Source organism: Lactuca saligna, chromosome 4 (genome assembly GCF_052625555.1).
Source record: "Lactuca saligna cultivar CGN05327 chromosome 4, ASM5262555v1, whole genome shotgun sequence".
In the NCBI taxonomy this organism is placed as follows: domain Eukaryota; kingdom Viridiplantae; phylum Streptophyta; class Magnoliopsida; order Asterales; family Asteraceae; genus Lactuca; species Lactuca saligna.
Genome location: NC_136420.1, coordinates 13052007 through 13072851, shown reverse-complemented (window position 1 = coordinate 13072851; position 20845 = coordinate 13052007). Strand labels below are relative to the sequence as shown.

Here is a 20845-nt window from a genome sequence, read left to right as displayed (position 1 = left end):
GGTTTTGTTAAAATAAAATCGAACATGGTAGCGATTGTTGTTGAGCAATAGAGGTCATCGAAGTAGTTGGCTTTTCTGATAATTCAAGGGAGAATTGAGGGTTCGTGGGATTGAGGAGGCTTATACAGTCATGATGGGGGCTTTCGACTGTGTATTAGAGAGAGAGAGAGAGAGAGAGAGAGAGAGAGAGAGGGGTGGGGGTAGGGTGGGACCCCTTGAATATCAAAGTTTATTTTATTTTATTTAAAAACTAATAAGAGAAAATCTCATAAATAATCTGAGGGCAGTAAAAAGTAAACATGTAAAAAGTACCATTCCAAGGTTTCAACACTTAAGTTTCATGTTTTAAGATATGGAGAGAGTATTTATGAAACTTAGGGACTCAATTCTCAACGGAAACTAAAACGTAAAATATCACAAAAGCCCTTCTATTTTTTTATTCAAAAAAATTATTGAATAATTTATCTTTCCAAAATTTATCGATTTTAACTAGAGTAAATAGGGACACGTGTGAAGGATGTTGTCATTTTCCAGGCGATATTTCTTGAATACTAGTCACTAATTTATTTATTAATAAGCAAGTTTGATCAAAAAGCTGGAATAGCTCAGTTGGTTAGAGCGTGTGGCTGTTAACCACAAGGTCGGAGGTTCAAGCCCTCCTTCTAGCGATCTTTTTGTTGTCGTTTCAGTTTTTTGTTTCTTTTAAGTGTAAATGTGTTGGGGTGTTATAGGAGTTTATTTACATTTCGTAAAGATGCAGATTTGTCTTGCATAACACGTGAATTGCCAACCACTTATTTTTTTCATTTATTTATTGTTGTTATTATTATTATTTTATTTTATATTTAATCAAATTTATTTTTCATAATCATAAATAATCTAACCAAGTACTATTTAGCCATGTGACATGTCGTCCAATTTTTCAGTTGGCAAACTCAAACTCAGAGGCGGATCTTTATTTTATTTTATTTATTTATTTATTTTATATATAATTAGCCTAGTTGAAGCTCCGCTCAAACTTAACGCATTATAAGTTGACGCATGTATCAAGTTCAAATTGAAGTAAGTCAACAAGAATGTTGTTATATGTGTTGTCTATTTTAATTAAGGTTGTTTATGACCTCAATCAGACACATCTATATATTTTTATCATCTTATGTTTAATAAACCTTTTACTAATCAAAATCGGTTCCACAACATCACATACTCTTAAATTACTAACAAACATAAAGCGGTAAAAGATCACTGCATTTGTTCATTTTTTTTATTAGATTATCTATATTTATTATACATTTTTTTTCTTAATATATTTTCAAGAAAGAAAAATATCAATTATATACTTGTACTTGTATAATCACATATAAAACTAACAATCTTCATCAAGTTCTAATTAAACATAATATACAACTATGAGGCATCAATAATGGATTAATGGTTAAAATTCTAATATTTTGTTTTTCTTTTAGATAAACCACACATTAGCTATCATGTTTATACAGGGGTAAAGATTCTTAAACGTAAAAGAAAAATTAAATAATATAGAGGGGCATTCCGAGAATTGAACTCGGGACCTCTCGCACCCTAAGCGAGAATCATACCACTAGACCAAATGCCCAGTTATGTTTTGTGCTCTTAAAACCTTTATTAACTAATATCGTACGCTATAGTTGTTTTATATGGACAGATGTCTTTACGTTTAACGATATCTGTAAAATCTTAGATAAGATAGAAAAATGTTTTATGAAATATGTAATAACAGATAAATTATATGATCGTCTAAATAAAAAATTACCTCAAGTATCTTTTTCTTTTTTTTTTTGTGTGTGTTTTTTTTTTTTTTTTTTTTAAGAATTACCTCAAGTATCATCTTTATATATCAGTTAGTTCCATAATAAAACCAAATAAACCGGGTTTCATCTTATGCCTAGTACTTTCTGGATATAATGGGGACACTCTCATTTAACATCTAAGTTTCAGATCTAACTTTACAAAATCTCAAGGTCCATGTTTCATTTATTAGATATGTCACTCTAATTATTATGAAATTTAGACTTAAGTAACTTTTTAACATTAAACACCTTACATAAATCATAATTTCTAATTTGATAGATTTGAGTTATATTGTAGATTTATATACTCATTGTATATCTGGTTCTAACCGCTTTTCACGTATTTAACAAAATTACATCGAGACTTAATGAAATTGAACTCACGACTTGTGAATGTAAGAGACAAAAGTTCAATTTCATCGCATTCGTCCATATTTTCTTCTTTTCACCGAAAAAATGAGTAAATATTATGAATTATCGGTTGAAAGATATGCTTGTTGTAACGACCCAATTTTCACGTCCAAAAATTTCGTTTTTAAAACATTACTTTAGAAAACGTTAATAATTAAAAACATTGTTTGATCAAACCACATCACAACGTAAACCATGTCTAAAAGCCAAATCATACAACCAATCGAAATATCAGAGTATAAATCCCAGAGAAATCTAATAGATGCGGAAACCAGTGTGTGTGCATGATGTGCCGCTACCGCGCCAGCTCCTTCCCCTTTGATGAAGAGGTACCTGAAACCAAAATTGTAAACTGTAAGCACAAAGCTTACCGAGTTCCCCCATCGTACCACATACCATACAAACACATAACATACGTACTGTCAGGCTATTCTGGGGTACCTGACTACCCGGTACGGCCATTCTGGGGTGCCGTCCTACCCGTGTCAAGCCATTATGGGGTGCTAACTACCCGTGTCAAGCTATTCTGGGGCGCTGACTACCCATCGGTCCTAACAACCGATCCTCGGGGACTATTTCACCCCCTACTGCTACTTACACATACATCATACATAACATATTATCAGACATATTTGGGGTATCTGGGCTACCCTTCGGTCCTAACAACCGAACTCTATTTATATAAAATATCATGCTAGCATATAACATATCAGGTAGTAGCAACCTAGATGATATCACAAAGACAACCATCTAATCATACGACTCCTATTGGTGGGCAGGAATTGTGGCCGTAGACCCACCGCTACTGGAAGGTAACTTATCTCGGAGTAGCTGCTGATCTGATCGGGAACTGACTGTCTACTGCTGCTGCTGCTGCTCCGGAAATCCTCCGGCTGTAATTCCCACAACATACTCAATCAAACACTGCTAACTGTCCCTTGGGTAAAATGACCATTTTACCCCTGATCATGCCCTAAGTCAAAGTCAGAGTCAACTTTCAGTTGACCCGACTCGCCGAGTTGGCTCGCCAACTCGCCGAGTCCCTGTCCAATCGACTGACCCGGATTCCTTTTCTACTCGTCGAGTTAGGCGTTGACTCGACGAGTTCTCCTTCCAAACTGATGTTCAAGTCCTTCATCCTACTCGCCGAGTTGTATGAACAACTCGGTGAGTTTATCTTCATCCGATGAACACTTATGCTGCGACTCGCCGAGTTGTATGAACAGCTCGCCGAGTCTGATCTTGATTTAAGGAGATTGCCTTGAACTCGCCGAGTCAGGGCAATGACTCGCCGAGTTCCTTCATGGATGAGTTCGGCTTCTAACTCACTGAGTCACACCCCGTGACTCACTAATCTACTCGACGCAACTAAAAGGGGACAACCTTGGAGACTCGCGAGCAGACTCGCCGAGTCAGATGAACGACTCGCCGAGTCGGTACCATGCAGTCTCTAAATGGTCGATTTTGCTTGAATCCAGCTTATGCTATCCACAGATCTGGGCTCCTAGGGCCTGGTTTACACGTAAAGTTTCCAACTTTACGTGTAGATCACCACCAATAAAGGTTCTAAGGCTTAAAGTGAAACAAAAGGGGTAGATCTAGGGCTTGTGTGCAATATGACTCCATAAAGGCAGTAGGTCCAATCTCCAGGGACTGAATAGGGTCTAGATCTAAAGGCTAGCAACTTGAATCAACCAACAATGCACAACCAAGCTTGGGACATGATTCAAGGAGGTCTTTAATGGAGTAATAAGCATAGAAACAAAAGGAAAACGAGTTATACCTCCAAGAGACTACTGAGAGAACACTAAGATGCTTGGCTTCCTTCCCTTCCTCTTGATCTACACCACTTCCTTCTCAAATTCTTCAAGGAAACACACTAAAAAGCCTCAAACTCACACGAACAAGAGCTAGAACGTATGGAGAGCTTCTGAGAGTAAATGGGGAGGAGTTGGGGCGCAAATGGTCGTTTAAATAGGGTGCAAACCCTTGGAAATTAGGGTTTCATCAGACAGCGCGGACTCGCCGAGTCCATAATATGGACTCGGTGAGTCGGGCCTCCAACTCACCGAGTCCACGGCCAAAAATACAAAATACTCAGTCATAACTCACATACCAGGAACCAGGTGCTATACTTGTGTTGCAGGTAAGTAATCAATAATATTTTACTTTTTAGTACATTTAAGCATCATAGATGTTTAAAGAACATACTTGCGGGTAGGGTTTAACCCTTTTACATTATTTCGTATTTTGATAAGCATACATTACCTTTCCCCCACTAAATTGAAGTAGTTTTATGTGAACCCTAATCAACAAGAATTATGAATAAGTTGTTGGTGATTTTGTATCGTCAATGTGTATATTAAGTGTAATGGGTTGACCTGTTGACCAAAAATTAATCCTGATGAATATTAAACAAGTAAGGAAGATACGAAGTACACACTTGTTTAAGTTCATTCAATATTCAAAGTAGACATTCATATAGGAGCGAAACCCCTAAACGAATGGGGTTCCGGGGGCAGCACCCCCGGGAGCGGGGTCCAAGGGGTAGAGCCCCTTAGAATTCTGAATTTTCTATAAATGAACCTGATTTTTTTACTTCATTTTGACCCTTATTAATGATTTGGTTTTAGTGACAGTATATGACTGTTATTAATTGGTTTTGACAGTTGGAGTAGTTTTTGGACAAAGAAAACTACCTTGATAGTTTTCAGACAAATGAAGTACTTAATCATATTGGTCATCGTTTTCCTGGTGCAACAACAATCACGAAAATTATAACTTCATATTTTCTGTTATTGAAACTCCTCTGAGTCTTATCCGATTCAAGGTTGAGAGTACAACCCACCAACAACCTACGGAAAATATTTTTTCAGACAAACCACCAACAACCTACGGAAAATATTAAATTAAAACTTACATTAAACCTAAAATGTAAAAAAGTAGACAATTAAAAAAAAACACACACATAAACTAAAAATCAAACAAACCACCAACAACCTACGGAAAATATTTTTTCAGAATTTTTTCCTTCTTATTCATAATGATCTCGAGAGCCGGTCCCGAGAGATGATCGATGTTTTCCATCAAAAACTTCATGTCTTCCATTTCTTGTCTCTCCGCTCGCTCCTTTTTCCTTGTTTCTTCTTTTTCTTTGTCGAAAGCCAAACGTTCGGAGAAATTAAGATTATATCGATCAAACGACGATGTTATCTTCCGCATTTCCTCAACGTCCACGCTGAAATCAGATGCACTCGAAGAAGTCCCTTTTCCCTTTTTCTTCGCTTTGTCCTTACCCATTGGCCGGACAATTTCATCTAGCTTGAGTTCGTCGTCCTGATTTAAATCTACACCGATCCGAGCATCGGAGGAGGTTGTGTAACCACTAGAGCCCGTTTTCGTTCGCTTTGATTGTTGGACTCCAAAAATAAAATCCCGCTCGTATGTTATCCACCTAGGACTTCGGACCAATAATTTCCAACAATCGTGCCACTTGAATGGTTTTCCGACTTCCTCAAGGTAAATTTGCAACGCTACTTGAAGTATTTCTTCATCGCCTTGGCCGCTTTTTCGTTGGGTTTTTAGGTTGTTGTACAACCCGTTAATTTTTGAAACCCCCCTTGCTATTTCTCGAAACTTTGAGTTAAGTTGATGTTTAGTACGGTAGTCGTCACTTTTTCCTAGCTCCTCTCGAAATCGTTCTAAAATGCGAAACCAAAAATGTTCTCCCAGTTGTGCGTTTCCCTGAATCAAATCTTCAGAAATATCAACCCAAGCTTTGACCAAAACTAGCTCTTCGTGTGGAACCCATATTGTCGGCTTTTGTCTTCCCGGTTGTGCGACACCCTCATGCACTTGTTTTTTCCCTTTACGTCTTTGTGGTGGTGGTGTTGGTTGAGTTTCGGGAACCATGTCTTCTTCTTCCGTGTCATCCAATTCATCGACAAGTTGGTGGTGGTGTTGGGTTTGGGTTTGAGTTTCAGTTTGAGTTTGGGGTTGAGGTTGATTTGGCGATTGTTGATCCGGAAACACAACAAAGTTTGAAAACATTTGTGACAAAACATTTGGAACTTGCATCGGGTAATATTGGCCAACATTTTGGTATTGGAATTGTAGTGGGGATTGAATGGGAGCATCGATGAATCGATAGCAAAAATATTGCGAGGAGGGATGTTTATACTCGAACCATGACTTTTTTTCCGTCGATCAGAACTTGGGATTTGTTTGTTGGGATTCGTTTTTTTTTGGTTGATATGAAGTAGAGAGTATAGAGAGTATTTGATGTGTTTAAAAGTGTTATATATATATATATATATATATATATATATATATATATATATATATATATATATATATATATATATATATATATATATATATATATATATATATATATATATATTTATTTATTTATTTATTTATAGTAGTTGTAAAAAGATAAAAAAAAATAAAAAAATAAATAAACAAAAACTAGCTGTTACCAGCCAAAAAAAGAATTTTTTTTACCTTTTCTACCATTGTGTAACGGTACTTTTTCAAAAAAAAAAAAAAACGAAACCGACCAATCACAGCAGGAGATAGAGAGCGGGAGAGGCTCCCCTCTCCGTTTCCCGCACGCACCTTCCCCGCACCGACGGTGCGGTGTTCCGCCGGGCGGGAAGGCTCCCGCCTCCTTTCCCCGCACCCGCTCCGTCCAGTCTTATAATATATACATCCCACATAATTTTAAGATAAAATCTTAAAAACAAGGAAATAATATCTTGACCTTTAATTTTCATCTTAACTAATCTTAACCTTTAAAATAGATGCATCCATGTGAATAGATTTAGACCAATAAGAAGACTGCTTTTGAAATACAAACACAAGTAATATTGGTTTCCGATTGCGTCCCTTTCATTGCGTCTCTTGGTTTCCTACCACACTAACATAAACCTCCCACTGTACCTCTTTCACCCACTTTTTCTCTCTAAACCCTCACTCACAGCTCCATCACCACACTCATCCTCTGTTACAATCATATTTTTCCACCTCTGCCACTACGCGATCACCCACCTTCTCAATCTCTCTTAATTTACGAATACATAATCAAACCATAGCCATCATCAGCCACCACTTTTCAAAAACAATCCCAAAACCTCTAAACTTTCTTTGTTATTTTTAGCAAGACATATCAGATTTCCTTGGTGCTCACCGTTTCTAATGAAACCCTTGCTTTCCGATTTGTTTTCGATATGGAACATGAGGAATGGTATGTTTTATTGTAGCCTCCTATTTGTTGTTCTCAGTTTTTGTTGGTATCCTGTCACGAGGAGTGGTCATCAAAATGAGTTGATTCAAGGTAAGTGATGATTCCTATACCCAAACCTTCCTCTCTATCTCTATTTCAATCCCTAAAACCAACTCTCAATCTTGATGTTGTGCATATAGGAGACACTGAGACAACCCACCGGTTCAAGTTCAAACCTCAATAGCGAGCCTTTTTTTTCGTTTTACTGCCTTTATATATTCAAGGTAACAACGATTTCAACCCCTAAATATAACTTGATAATGATTTTAAGTCCTAACCTCTTAAACAAAACCTACAAATGGTTTGATTTCCTAATATGGTCGATTGAATAGTACAATGACAGATTCAAACACGTTTTAGGTTTTCCTGTATTCCACCACCTAACATCGGCACCAACTTCGCCCCATTCAACCACCAATCGATGAGGCGACTCTTCTTTTCTTTTGTGTTTCTATATCCTCATCTTATTTACTTTTTTTTTTCTTTCTGAATTGCTGGTTTGAATCATTTGAATGCTTTGAAATGTCACAGTTATTCCAAATATAAAGTAATAGCTGACTAAAAGGAAAAACAATTATACATGACCAGGGGTGTCTGTTTTAATAAGCTGTGAGAATTTTTGTACCTGTTTTCATTTATCCATTTAATTTGAAGCTTTTATTGCATCAAAATGTATATATGAAATCTGACATATATATTTGTTTGAAAAGCTTAATGTACTCTTTTCATACTGCTGTGTCATCTGAACTCAAATGATACAACCTATGTTATCCATACCACTACTTACCGATCACCGCTGTTGCTTGATATATAAGCCTTGTACATACGTTAATCTAAAAAAATTAAACAACCACCATCAATATCTATTTCTCTAAACTCTCTCTAACTGTGTTTATGTGAATGTTTACATATTGTTATTGTATTTTTGTTTAGCTGTAGATTCTACGAGAAAACAGAGGATCGGATCAAATGTGTTGGAAGATACGAACTCAAATGGGTAGATCTGGAATTTATGTTTCTTTGTCATAACACATTTTGCTTACGAATTCTTTGTTATAGATTAGTTGATTTTTTTTTTCATTTTTAATTTGGCTTATATTGTTTGTTTAGATTTTGTACGATTCTCAATCTCTTTATTTATTGTTACAGATTAGATCTTATTTTTAATTATTGTTTTACTGATGCTGTATTTGTATGGTTTTGAACAAATGGATTTAGTTCTTGTACATATCTCCAAAAAACGTTTCATATATTGGTTTTATATGTATATATTTTGAGCAATTATTTTATTGTTTTCTGTTTGATTATTGTGAGTTTGTGTATATAATGCATTTCAATGTATTACTTCCTTTTATTTATATTTACTTAACAAAAACTTGATTCGTAAAGGTTTTGTGGTGAGAGAATTTTTCTAAAGAGTATTTATATTCCATTTTATATTAATGTATTATTGTGACGTATTTTATATTTATTTAATATTTTGTTTGTCATTTAAAAAATATAAGTCACTTAAATAATTGTAATATTTTTATCAAGGTAACTATGTTAAAATGTATCATAACCATTTTAATAAATTTATTTATTTGCGGTTTATATGCATACCTTAGGCTATATGGAATCGTCACGCATGATTTGGGAATATAGGTGATGCCTCGTAGATATTGATGGAGTTTCACACCCAAACCACCGGGGTTGAAGGTGGTGTTCACCGGTGGTTAGGTGGTGAAAGTGCAAAAAGAAGAGAGAGATAAAGTGTAGAAATGTGTGGGATCAATCAAAAGTCACGTCTTCATCCGTCTTCAGGGCCACGCCACACCCAAACCACCGGGGCTGGGGACCGTGTTCACGCGTCCTTAGCCCCTCCAGCTCAGCAAATCACGTGTGGATCACTATCCATTCCTGATAGCCTTACAAGTGACATGTTTAGTAGTATATTTTAAAGTTATAACATTTTTATCATTTTCATGTATATTTCATAATTATTATCTAGAATAATGTGTATAAGGGACACATGATAATGGTTTATTAAAAATATATTTTTTTAATATTCACTATTGAATAATATTTTTGTATACAAAAAGATGAAAGAGTTATAAAGAAAGTTCTAACAATTCGAAGCTTTATTATAAAATGTGAATAATAATATAGTAACAACACATTTGATAGAAAACAGTGAAGAACAAGTATTTGCATTCATGTATAATAAACAAGGCGAATGCTCGCGCGTTGCGCAGAAACACCTATATAGTTGAAGTCTTTACAAATATATGATTTTTTTTAATATAACAATAACACTGTTGTTAAATTGGATATAATAAATTGTATATACTAAGTTGATATAATATATTGATTATTTTGAATTATATGATAATATATATATTTATTATAACTTCATAATCTCAATCGTTTGAATGACTTCTACCCGCAAGTTACACATGAATAAAATTAAATATAATATATGATTTGATGTTATTTATAGTTGTTTTTATTGTTAATTAATTTTTTAAAATTTATTTGATTAATGTTTTAGTTTCTATCATTATAATTATTTACAACATCAAATATTATTTTTTTTATTTTAAAGCTAACAATATAAACATTAATATAAAGTTTTTTTTAACTATTGTTATTGTAAGTTATTTTAAGCTACTTATTTGGAAACTTTTAACAATTATAAAAATATATTTAAAAAATATTTTAGTTAAATTGAAATTACAGCTTAGTTTTTGCTTTCATCACTACAATTTATCACTTTGAACTATTTACAAAATATTATTTAGTTTTTTTAAATGGAACTTAAATTTATATTTAGTTTGACATTGTAATGCGTAGAAACACGTATATAGTTTAAGCATTTACAAATATATATTTTTTTTAAAATATAACACTAAAGTTGTTGTTAAATTTGATATAATAATTCGTATATTAATTTGATATAATATATTGACTATTTTGAATTATATGATAATATATAAATCTATTATAACGTCATAATCTCAATCGTTTGAATGACTTCTACTCGCGAGTTACACATCAATAAAACTAAATATTATATATGGTTTAATATTATTTATAGTTGTTATTTTTAACTAACTTTTTAAAGAATATTTGTTTAATGTTTTAATTTCTATCATTATAATTATTTAAAACATCAAACATTATTTGTTGATTTTAAAGGTAACAATATAATCATTAATATAGAGTTATTTGTAACTATTGTTATTATAAGTTATTTTAAGCTATATATTTGAACATTTTTAATGATTATATAAATATATTTATGAAATATTTTAGTTAAACTGATATTACAATTTAGTTTTTTTGCATTTATCACTATAATTTATCACTTTAACTATTTACAAAATATTATTTGGTTTTTTTAGTGGAACTGAAATTTATATTTAAGTTGACACTGTAATGTTATATTTAAATTAACAATTTAAGTATTTTGTCCGAACTGTTCAAAAATTGTAACTTTAAACTGATAATTGTTAAATGCAACAACATTTTAAATCTTATAAATTAAGTGTAACATATTAAAATTTAAAGACATAACTTTATAAATAGAAGTAAAGATATTATTTTAAAATTGAAATTTAGTCTATTTATGATTACACTTTAGGTTTGATATTTATTTAGCCTTATTAACCAACTTAAAATCATTATTAGAAAGACACTACAATTTATCACTTTTAACTATTTATAAAATAATCTTTGGGTTGTTTAATTTAAATAAAATTTATATTTAAGTTGAGCCTATAATGTTATATTTTAATTAATAATTTAAGTATTTTATACAAATTGTTCAAAAATTATTCCTTTAAAATGATAATGGTTTACATCCAACAATATATTAAAACTAATAAATTAAGTATAACATGTTAAAAGTTAAAAAACGTAATTTTATAAGTAGAATTAAATATATTATTTTAATATTGAAATTTAGTTTATATATGAATACACTTTAGATTTAATATTTATTTAACCTGATTACCAAATTATAATTATTATTATAAAGAAATTGAAAAGTTATAGGAGTTTCATATAAATGTGGTGAAGGAAAAAAAAAATGGGGGTTTCAAATGCATAAGATTCAAGAAAAAAATGTTAACTTAGCTTTATAAGTATGTATGATACATTGAAGATCATAAGTTATTATAGGGAATCAAAATAAAAAGCATTAACTAACAAAATCATTGTTTTTTGGGATATGTATAACAAAGACATGAAATATGAAGTAGACGTAGTTATAGTTTAGATTTCTTAACTTCTTAATATTGTTCAAGTTTTTAAGGATTTCTAGAAAAAAGAAAATACTCAATTGATAGTAAACTTTTTATGAACTTCAAATTTAAATGATAATATATGAATAAAAATCTAAAATAGTGATAATAAAACATAAGGCATTGTTAAATATGTCATATTAGTATAAATTTACAACCGATAAAGTAAGCATTAAAAGTTGTAATTAATGTGTTTGGTTACTTTACTGATTAATGTGTCATGTCCTATACTACTTATCCCTACATATTGAAAAAACAATCTAGGTTAATGTACCTAAAAACAAAAAATATAGGTTAATTAAAATCGTTGGCAAAAAGAAAAATTCACCGTCCATCTTAACCGTCCGTTGCATCGCGCGGATATCTTGCTATTATATATATATATATATATATATATATATATATATATATATATATATATATATATATATCAAAATTTCGATTCTGCAAAAGAACTATGGGATTCTCTTGAATCCAAGTACATGGCTAAAGATGATTCTAGCAAGAAGTTTCTTGTCAGTAACTTTATGGGTTACAAGTGGTTGACTCCAGGCCTGTTATAGAACAATTCCATGAAATGTTAAGTATTTTGGGACAATTTGCTTAATACAATCTGAAACTGGATGAAGCCATTTCTATGACTATGATCATTGACAAACTGCCCCCTTCCTGAAAGGATTTTAAACACAATCTGAAACATAACAAAGAGGAATTGGCTTTGACTCAACTTGGAAGCCATTTACAGATTGAAGAGTCCTTAAGGACTCAAGAACTTGATAACAATACCAATGGCAAGAACCAAGTTGGTTCCTCTTCTATGAACATGGTGGATGGAGAAGGATCAAAGAATCAAAAGAAGTCTAATGGAAAAAGCAAGTTTAAAGGAAATGATTACAAGTCTTCCAACAAGAAGGCTAAAGTGGTGTGCTGGAATTGTAACAAACTGGGTTACTTGAAGAAAGATTGTCGTTTTCGTAAAGTGAACAAGGATGGAGTTCGACCAAGTGGATCCAAGTAATGAACATAAGGTGTGTAAGTTGAAGAAATCATTATATGGTTTGAAACAAGCACCAAAGTAATGGCATAAAAAGTTTGATGATGTGATATTGTCTAATGGTTTTGCATTAAACCAAGCTGACAAATGTGTATATAGCAAATTTGATTATTCTAGTAAAGGAGTTATAATTTGTCTATATGTTGATGATATGTTAATCTTTGATAAAACCATGAAATTCTTATCATCTAGTTTTGACATGAAAAACATGGGGGAGGCTGAGGTAATTCTTGGTATAAGAATTGGAAAAGGAAACAATGGGATTTTAGTTTCTCAATCTCATTACATCGAGAAGATATTGAAAAAGTTTAACTTTGAGAATTGTTCTCATGTTAAAACTCCTATAGATCCTAGTCTTAAGCTGCTACCTAATAAAGGATCTACAGTGTCTCAACTTGAATACTCAAGGGCTATTGGTTATCTAATGTATGTCATGATTAGTACTAGGCCTGATATAACACATGTTGTGGGAAGGCTTAGTAGATATACTAGTAATCCTAGTTCACATCATTGGCAAGTAGTGAATAGAGTTTTCAAGTATTTGAAAGGAACCACAGATTATGGTTTGACTTATAGTAGATATCCTTCTGTTTTGGAAGGTTATTTAGATGCTAGTTGGATTACCAACTTAGAAGATCACTCTTCTACAAGTGGTTGTGTATTTCTTCTTGGGTGAGGAGCCATTTCTTGGGCATGTAAGAGGTAGACTTGTATTACTAACTCAACTATGGAGTCTGAGTTTGTTGCATTGTCTGTTGCTGGTAAACTAGTTGAGTGTCTAGGGAATTTGATTTATGTAAATCCATGATGGACCAAACCGATATCTACCATTTCTATCAGATGTGATAGTGTTGCAACCTTCGCTAAGGCTTATAGTCAAGTGTACAATGGAAAGTCTAGACATTTAGGTGTTAGAAATTGCATGATTTGTGAGCTCATCATGACCGGTGTGATATCTGTGGACTTTGTAAGAACTCAGTTGAATTTAGCCGATTATCTAGCCAAAGGGTTAGCAAGAGATCTTGTGCATAAGGCGGTTGTAGGGATAAGTTTAAAGTATTTAAAATATTTTATACCGAGATACCCAATTCCCAACTAATGTAATATTAGATGCTGAATTCAATATGGAAAGCTTGATATTTGAAGATTGGAACACATTATTATTATCATCCCAAGGTATGTGTTCAGTACTGCAAGTTAAGGAGGTTGAATTTATATTCTTAATAGTTCTTTTGAAAAATTACATTTGTAGGTGCAAGAATAAAAGGACTACCTATATAAGCATGAAGTTTAGTTGCTTCAAGAAGTTAGGACTTGGCTTTGATATGCTTATTGAAGGATGAGACACAAGCTAGTAAAATATAGTGTTAAGTTAGAACTTATGAGAATATAATCTGTTGTGTGTATTATTTTCATGTATTCACTATGAATAGAAAAGGGTTCAATCCTTAGTGACACCCTAATATTTGAATATTTGGATTGAATAATATACTAACGTGAAATTCAATTGTCACGACATTTCATTTATGCATCAGTTTGTTGTTGTTATGTTTTGTTTTAAGTTAATCAAGATTACACTTAAATGGGGGAGGTTTGTTGGTGATTTTGTATCATCAATGTGTATTTGAATGTAATGGATTGATTTGTTAACCAAAAATCAATATTGATGAATATTGAACAAGTAAGGAAGGTATAGAGTGCACAATTGTTTAAGTTCATTCAAAATTCAAAGTAGACTGTCATTTACTGGTGAAGCCCGTAAATGAACGGGGGTCCGGAGGCAGCGCCCCGGGGAGCGGGGTCCAAGGGGCGGCAGCCCCTGGTAGGGTCCAAGAGGCAGAACCCTTTAGAAATCTGAATTTTCTGTAAATGAACTTGATTTTTTACTTCATTTTGACCCTTATTAATAATTCAGTTTTAGTGACAGTTTATGACTGTTATCAATTGGTTTTGACAGTTGGAGTAGTTTTTGGACAAAGAAATTTGTCTTGATAGTTTTTAGACAAATGAAGTACTTAATCATTTTGGTCATCATTTTCCTGGTACAACAACAATCACGAAAATCATAACTTCATATTCTCTGCTCTTGAAACTCTTCCGAGTCTTATCCGATTAAAGGTTGGAAGTGTCACCCAAATACTTTAATTGAAAGTGTACACACGATTCTCAGAATTTTCAAGCATTTTATTACCCCAAATTTCTAACACAAGCTCACAAGTGCAAGCTAACATGGTTGTAAATGATGCACACTCTTACGAGTGTGTGACGTAGAATTTGAATATTTATGATACCCTAGTTTCAAAAGACTAAAATGAGAAAATCAAGGAAGATACTACAACATTTTTTCGATAATAGAGGACCCCACTTGAGCCATTACTGATGACCTAATAAGGTAACCTTCTAGCCCTTTGTCCACCCGACAACACACACAAACCATTTAAAGTATCCATTTGGAAGGCTGGTGGTCACCCCTAATTAAAACCACGCTGGGATTGAAATTGATTATTTCTTTGGGTTGGTAACTTCCCAAGCCTTTCTAACACTAGGCCACCACGGTGATGAATAATAATTACAACATTTTAAAGCTTATTTCAATTACTTCTTTAAGTTCAAGGATTATTAGGAAAAGATTGGACAAGAGCCTACTCATGTGGCTTTGAATACTAAGTTTGTCAACAGTTTACCCCAACATCGTGATGAGTGTGATTGCGGGTTTTGTTTGTTTTCGGTTAGAGGCTTCAAGAAGTTATTAAAAAAAAGATGATATAAATACATGTTGGGACTTGGGATTATTGTAAGTGGCTAGGTTTTCAGGGCATATACACATTGTTTTTTTAATTGGAAAGTCATCTCATCTAAGTGTGTTACATTAATTAACAACTATAAAATAACTATATTTATTTCCTCAATTCCGTAGATTGCAAGAGACATATGCTCTTCACCACAAATAAAATATAACCTAATTCTAATAACATTTTCTAGATGGTTCTTCTCTTTGATAAGTTCAAATATAAGTGTCTATAACGGCACTAGAAATCCATTTTCCCACAACTTTTATTTCTTTCTTAATACTAGTAAGTAGTAACTCATGTCATTTTTTTACCTCTACTGCTAAAACATCTTTACATGTAGGGGTAAATGTCACTGTAGTCCAACCAACTTTCCGGTTTTGTTTTAAAAGGTCTCTTACATATTTTTTTGGTAGTATAGACCCTTAAACTTAGAATTGACTTATTAAAAAAGGTATTGAATTTCATTTTTCCCGGTTTCACGAGTTAAATTTGGATTAAATGACATTTTTACTTTTGGAGTAATAAAAAAGGGAATTCAAACTCTCTCTCTCTCTCTCTCTCTCTCTCTCTCTTATCACCAACATGAAGAAGACAAATCGTTAAGAGGGTATATTTCTTTTCCTCACGTAGGCTACCCCTTCCACTCTCTTTCTCCTAGATGAAACCTCATCGGCAACCACATCCAAATTCCTCCTGTTTCAGTGAATCCATATCGTGAAGCCAGAATCTAAAACATGCATTCACCGGTATCAAATTCACCTAAATCGGAGGCTTCATCTGAATCTGCGAATCAGAGGTCCATCGACCCCAATTGAAACCCTTCCTTTTGTTAACCGCTTACCACCTGCTATGTTTCATCTTCACCGCCTTCTTTGTTTCAGTTTAGATCCATGTAAGTATAAAAGTAAAGAAGTCAGTGGATCGTTCAGAACCAAACCATTGTTCTAAAGGCAATGACTCTCCCTCATCTCTTTCTCACTTTCTCCTTCACTACTAGATCACATGAACCCTACCAATTTCAAATAATATTCAAGTTCATTAGGATACATCCCTATAAATATCCTTAACCTACCAAAAGACTATGTTGCCACAGTGACCAGAAATCACTTCATCGATTTCAACCGCCCTTACCAAACTTCAACATCCGTCTCCCCATCTGTACCTTCACCACCTAATCAATCAACAAACTTATGCCCTTAGAAGACAATCTAGCCACTAACAAACATCATCTCCATTATCAAAATTTCTATACTAACCACACACCCTCAAAAGACGTTGCTATTAATAATGGGGATCCACATGACGATACAGTGATAATGAAGGAAAGTACATCGACTGATGCATCAGGTTCCATCGGAGAAGAAACCGTAGTCGTCAGAATGGTTGGAATCTCCGGAATGGAAGGACTCGTTGAACTCACTTGAGAGTCAATACCCATTTCATTGATTAAATGTAAGAGGTTAAGAAGTTGATACTCGTTGAATCGATTCTCTAGTTTGATCCCCAAAGACTCCATCTCCATAACCACCACTAAGATTTGTTTTTCAGAGATCTGATCGGACCCTGAACAATCGTCGGACAATCACTTGCAATGGCAAAGTCGATGAGATGAACTGCCGACAAAACCCAAAAAAATCAAAAGGTATAACCATAGAGTGCACCTGTAGAGTCCCGATGGATGGTTGGATTCTGTGAATGGGGAGCAACAAAAAACTCTGTTGACGAAGAACAATATGAATGATTTTAGTTTTATTTCTTTTTTTAGTTAAAAATCATATTCATTAAGGAAACTTGAAATTACGATGTTGATGTGGTTGACACATCAGCTTCAAATGTAGAGGTGGCATAAGCAACCGGTTTTCAACGGTGAAAGGGACCATTTAAACCGGCCAGTACGCACTTTATGATCTAAAAAGCAAAAAATTAAGTTTAGGGATCATTTAAACCAAAACCAGTAAGTTAGGTTGGGCTATTATGACATTTACCCTTACATGTATTAATTATCTCTTATTTCTTTCTTAATACTATTAAGGCCTTTCATATCTTGGAAAAATATAATTAAATATCTTAGGCGAAATAGTTTACCATAATAGAAGCCCACATAATCTGAACCGACAATTAGGAATAGATTAAAAATAAAACAATGACATTCTTCGTTTAGATAATAACAATCACGTTTCTTGATCCCTTGGATGACCCAGCAAACAATTTTACGAAAAACAACACTCAAAAAATATTTTTTCAATAGAAAGAATTAAGAAAGTGATAATCAAATTGTTAAACGTGTGTCAAAAAAGTACTATAATATAGTAAATCCGTGATAAAATTCTCAGACTTGGTAATCATTTGCTTATATTTTCCAGAGGGATTGTTTGATTAACATAATGCACTCAAAATGGTTATTTGTGAATAACTATACTTTATCTATAATCAAATCAGATATATTTTATCTATAAATGAATTAGTAAGCAAAATAGGTTAGGCCTTTTAAAAAAAAAAAAAATCATACAATACTCTTAGCACATTACCAAACATATTATTATGACAATAACGTTGTCCCCTTCTAATGGAATGTTGAACGTCATCCAAACTACAACTACTAACGATTTAAACATAGGAACTGCTGATGAATTACAAAGAGAAGTAGTTGTCTTTTAGATATACAAAAGGTTGAATCTACTCCTATGGAATCCATGGAACACAACCGTAGGCGTTTCAAGCTTGCAACCAAAACCATGGTGAAATCTCATCCGTACATTTCATTTCAACCTTAGATTAGCCTCGACCATACAAGACCAAGAATCAAAACGGTTAATAGACCCAACCATGTTGTGGTTTGATGAATGGTCATAGCAGCAGAGTTGTCATTGTTGATTGCTCCTGATGGAGCCATTCCACCAAACGCTGGGTTCGTAGTTCCTACACCTGTACCTGTACCAGTACCAGTGCTTGTCCCGGTCCCACTCCCCATTCCAGTTCCGGTTCCGGTTCCGGTTCCAGTTCCGGTCCCAGTCCCCGTTCCGGTTCCGGTCCCGGTTCCAGGTGGCGCTATAGTTGGGTTTGTCGGAGTTGAAGAACTACAAAAATAAAAATGAAAATTGAATTTACCACAAAACCATATTCTAATTACAACCTTTTGTTATAGGCGGAGGTGGAAGAATTAAATTTAATAGCAAATCAAGTCGACACAAAATTATAATCATTAATAGAGGCACTTTAACGAACAAGCAACAAAAGTTCACACGGTATTTTGGATTTTGAAAAAGCATGATTAACATCCATCATATCACAATGAAAAAGCACATGGTGACCTAACATGTCAAAAGAGGGGAAAACTACCAAAGGCCACGTCATATTTTAATATCATGAGTCACGACAATTGACAATTCAAAATTGTACCAATTACATAAAGTTAAAGGATTGGACCCATCTTAAAATCGATTGCACATTAACATGATTGTGTACAATTTGTTTTTATCACATGCCACATGTCTTGCTATGGTCCTTAAATGTGTAATTAAAATCGAGCCCATGATTTTCAGATTAAGGGCTAAATCAATATGTATGTATAAAGTTATGCATGGAAACAATACTTTTAACGATTTAATATGAGGACATTTAGTTAGGAAGATAAATATGAGGATATTCAATTTTTCTATATAATATACTACTGTTATAAAGTTATGCATGGAAACCGCGTATTATGGGACCAAATATGTGGAAATACACGATTCAAAAAGGAAAAGTAAAAAATCAACTTTGTGCTTTCTTGGAATCATCTTCTACGCTCTAAACACCATACAAAAGGTATCATATTCTCTCTATTACTTTGGATTTAAAATATTAAAAGAATATAGAAATTATATGAAATGTCCTACTTATATAATAGTTAAAATATGAAAAAGAAAAACACAAGATCTAGTAACAAAATGATTTCAAGAAACAAACCTTGCAGATCCCGAAAAACAAGCAGAAGTTGCACCTGAAACCATCAAGAAAGTAATTAAGGTAAAAAAAATAAAAAATAAAAAATTATATAGAATTTGAAGAGGGTAGGGGTAGTTTTGTAAATTACCAGATGGGGCTGCTGAGGTAACGGTGGCTGTGCCTGAGAAGCTACAGCTATCTGCAGTTTGGCCTTTTTTCTGAAAATAACTATTAACAGCAAAATTACAATGATCTTTCACTGTATTTGGGTTAAAACAAGGACCATTTTGACTGATCTGACCACAATCAGCTCCTTGTGCACAAGCATAATCTATGTTCTTCTGAAGCACTGAATCACTTAACCCAGTGTTGCATACACAATAAGCTGCCCCTGTAAGTTTTTCAACAACATCAACTTAATTAAACCTCAAAAATGAAATCTATCAGAAACCCATTTCGGAACAAGCAAAAATAAAGAAACCCATCTGAGAACAAATAAAAATACATGACATAAATACAGGAACCCAATTAAGAATTTGAAAAGTTACAATGAAAGATTTTGAGAACAAGAAACGTAAACGAAGTGTAAATACAGAAACCCATTTGAAACAGAGAAAATCTAAAATGGAAGAAAAGTTACTTGAATAGCCAGCCATGGCCAAGAGAATCAGCATAGGAAGAGCAAGAACAGCCATGATTGAATGGGAAGCTAAATTGGTGAAGCAATTAGCGATGAAGGTGTATGATTTAGAAAAGTTGTTAGAAATTGATCTGAAAATGCGAAGGAAAATAAAAGCGAGATGCAGTGAACAAGATTTGTAGACAAATAATACGAGAATGACGGTGGCGAGTGCGAGTGTGAGTGGGGTGACAGGCTATTCGGTGGCAACTTTTTATCGGGTGAAGGAGAAATGGAATCGAGTTATATAAATATAATACATTTTGTCGTACTCTTTTTTTTTTTTTTTTTTTTTTTTGGGAAAATAGTTTTAAGTGGGTAAAATATTTTTTGTTTGATGAAGAATTTATTCTTTTTTTTTTTTTTTTTTTTTTTTAATAATTGTCTATTAAACTTTTTATCTTGCACACGATGGATCTTTATGACCAATTAGCAATTAGTATGAGTTTAGGCATTTCCCGCCTTTCCCGTGTTCTTTGTAGTTTCGGGGAAACTTTAGTCGTCTTCTCGGGTGAGTCTCCAGCCGATATGATTTTTCCAACGATACCTCGATTATCTTCTCCAGCGAGTCTCCAAATTCGGT

At 33.4% G+C, this 20845-nt stretch overlaps 1 protein-coding gene and 2 non-coding genes across 3 annotated transcripts; 1 reads left to right on the top strand and 2 right to left on the bottom strand.

Moving 5' to 3' along the window:
• Positions 1-594: 594 nt before the first annotated feature.
• TRNAN-GUU (transfer RNA asparagine (anticodon GUU)) lies at positions 595-668 on the top strand. Its single transcript has one exon. It is a non-coding gene; the product is annotated as a tRNA-Asn (tRNA).
• An 875-nt stretch (positions 669-1543) lies between these two features.
• TRNAP-AGG (transfer RNA proline (anticodon AGG)) lies at positions 1544-1615 on the bottom strand. Its single transcript has one exon. It is a non-coding gene; the product is annotated as a tRNA-Pro (tRNA).
• A 16557-nt stretch (positions 1616-18172) lies between these two features.
• Positions 18173-20458, bottom strand: LOC145041248 (PLASMODESMATA CALLOSE-BINDING PROTEIN 2-like). Its single transcript, XM_078989253.1, has 4 exons — positions 20224-20458; positions 19732-19974; positions 19605-19638; positions 18173-18733 (listed from the first exon to the last, which is right to left on the bottom strand). Exons 1-4 carry the CDS (start codon positions 20276-20278, stop codon positions 18427-18429), a joined length of 639 nt encoding a protein of 212 aa, XP_078845379.1. The 5' UTR covers positions 20279-20458; the 3' UTR covers positions 18173-18426.
• Positions 20459-20845: the final 387 nt, after the last annotated feature.

Bases quoted from the DNA above. Each gene is read 5' to 3' on its own strand.
- LOC145041248 (XM_078989253.1), bottom strand. From the start codon at position 20,278: ATGGCTGTTCTTGCTCTTCCTATGCTGATTCTCTTGGCCATGGCTGGC. The intron at 19,975-20,223 runs GTAACTTTTCTT...AAAAACTTACAG, and splicing joins GGCCATGGCTGGCTATTCAA to GGGCAGCTTATTGTGTATGC. The intron at 19,639-19,731 runs GTAATTTACAAA...TGATGGTTTCAG, and splicing joins TACCTCAGCAGCCCCATCTG to GTGCAACTTCTGCTTGTTTT.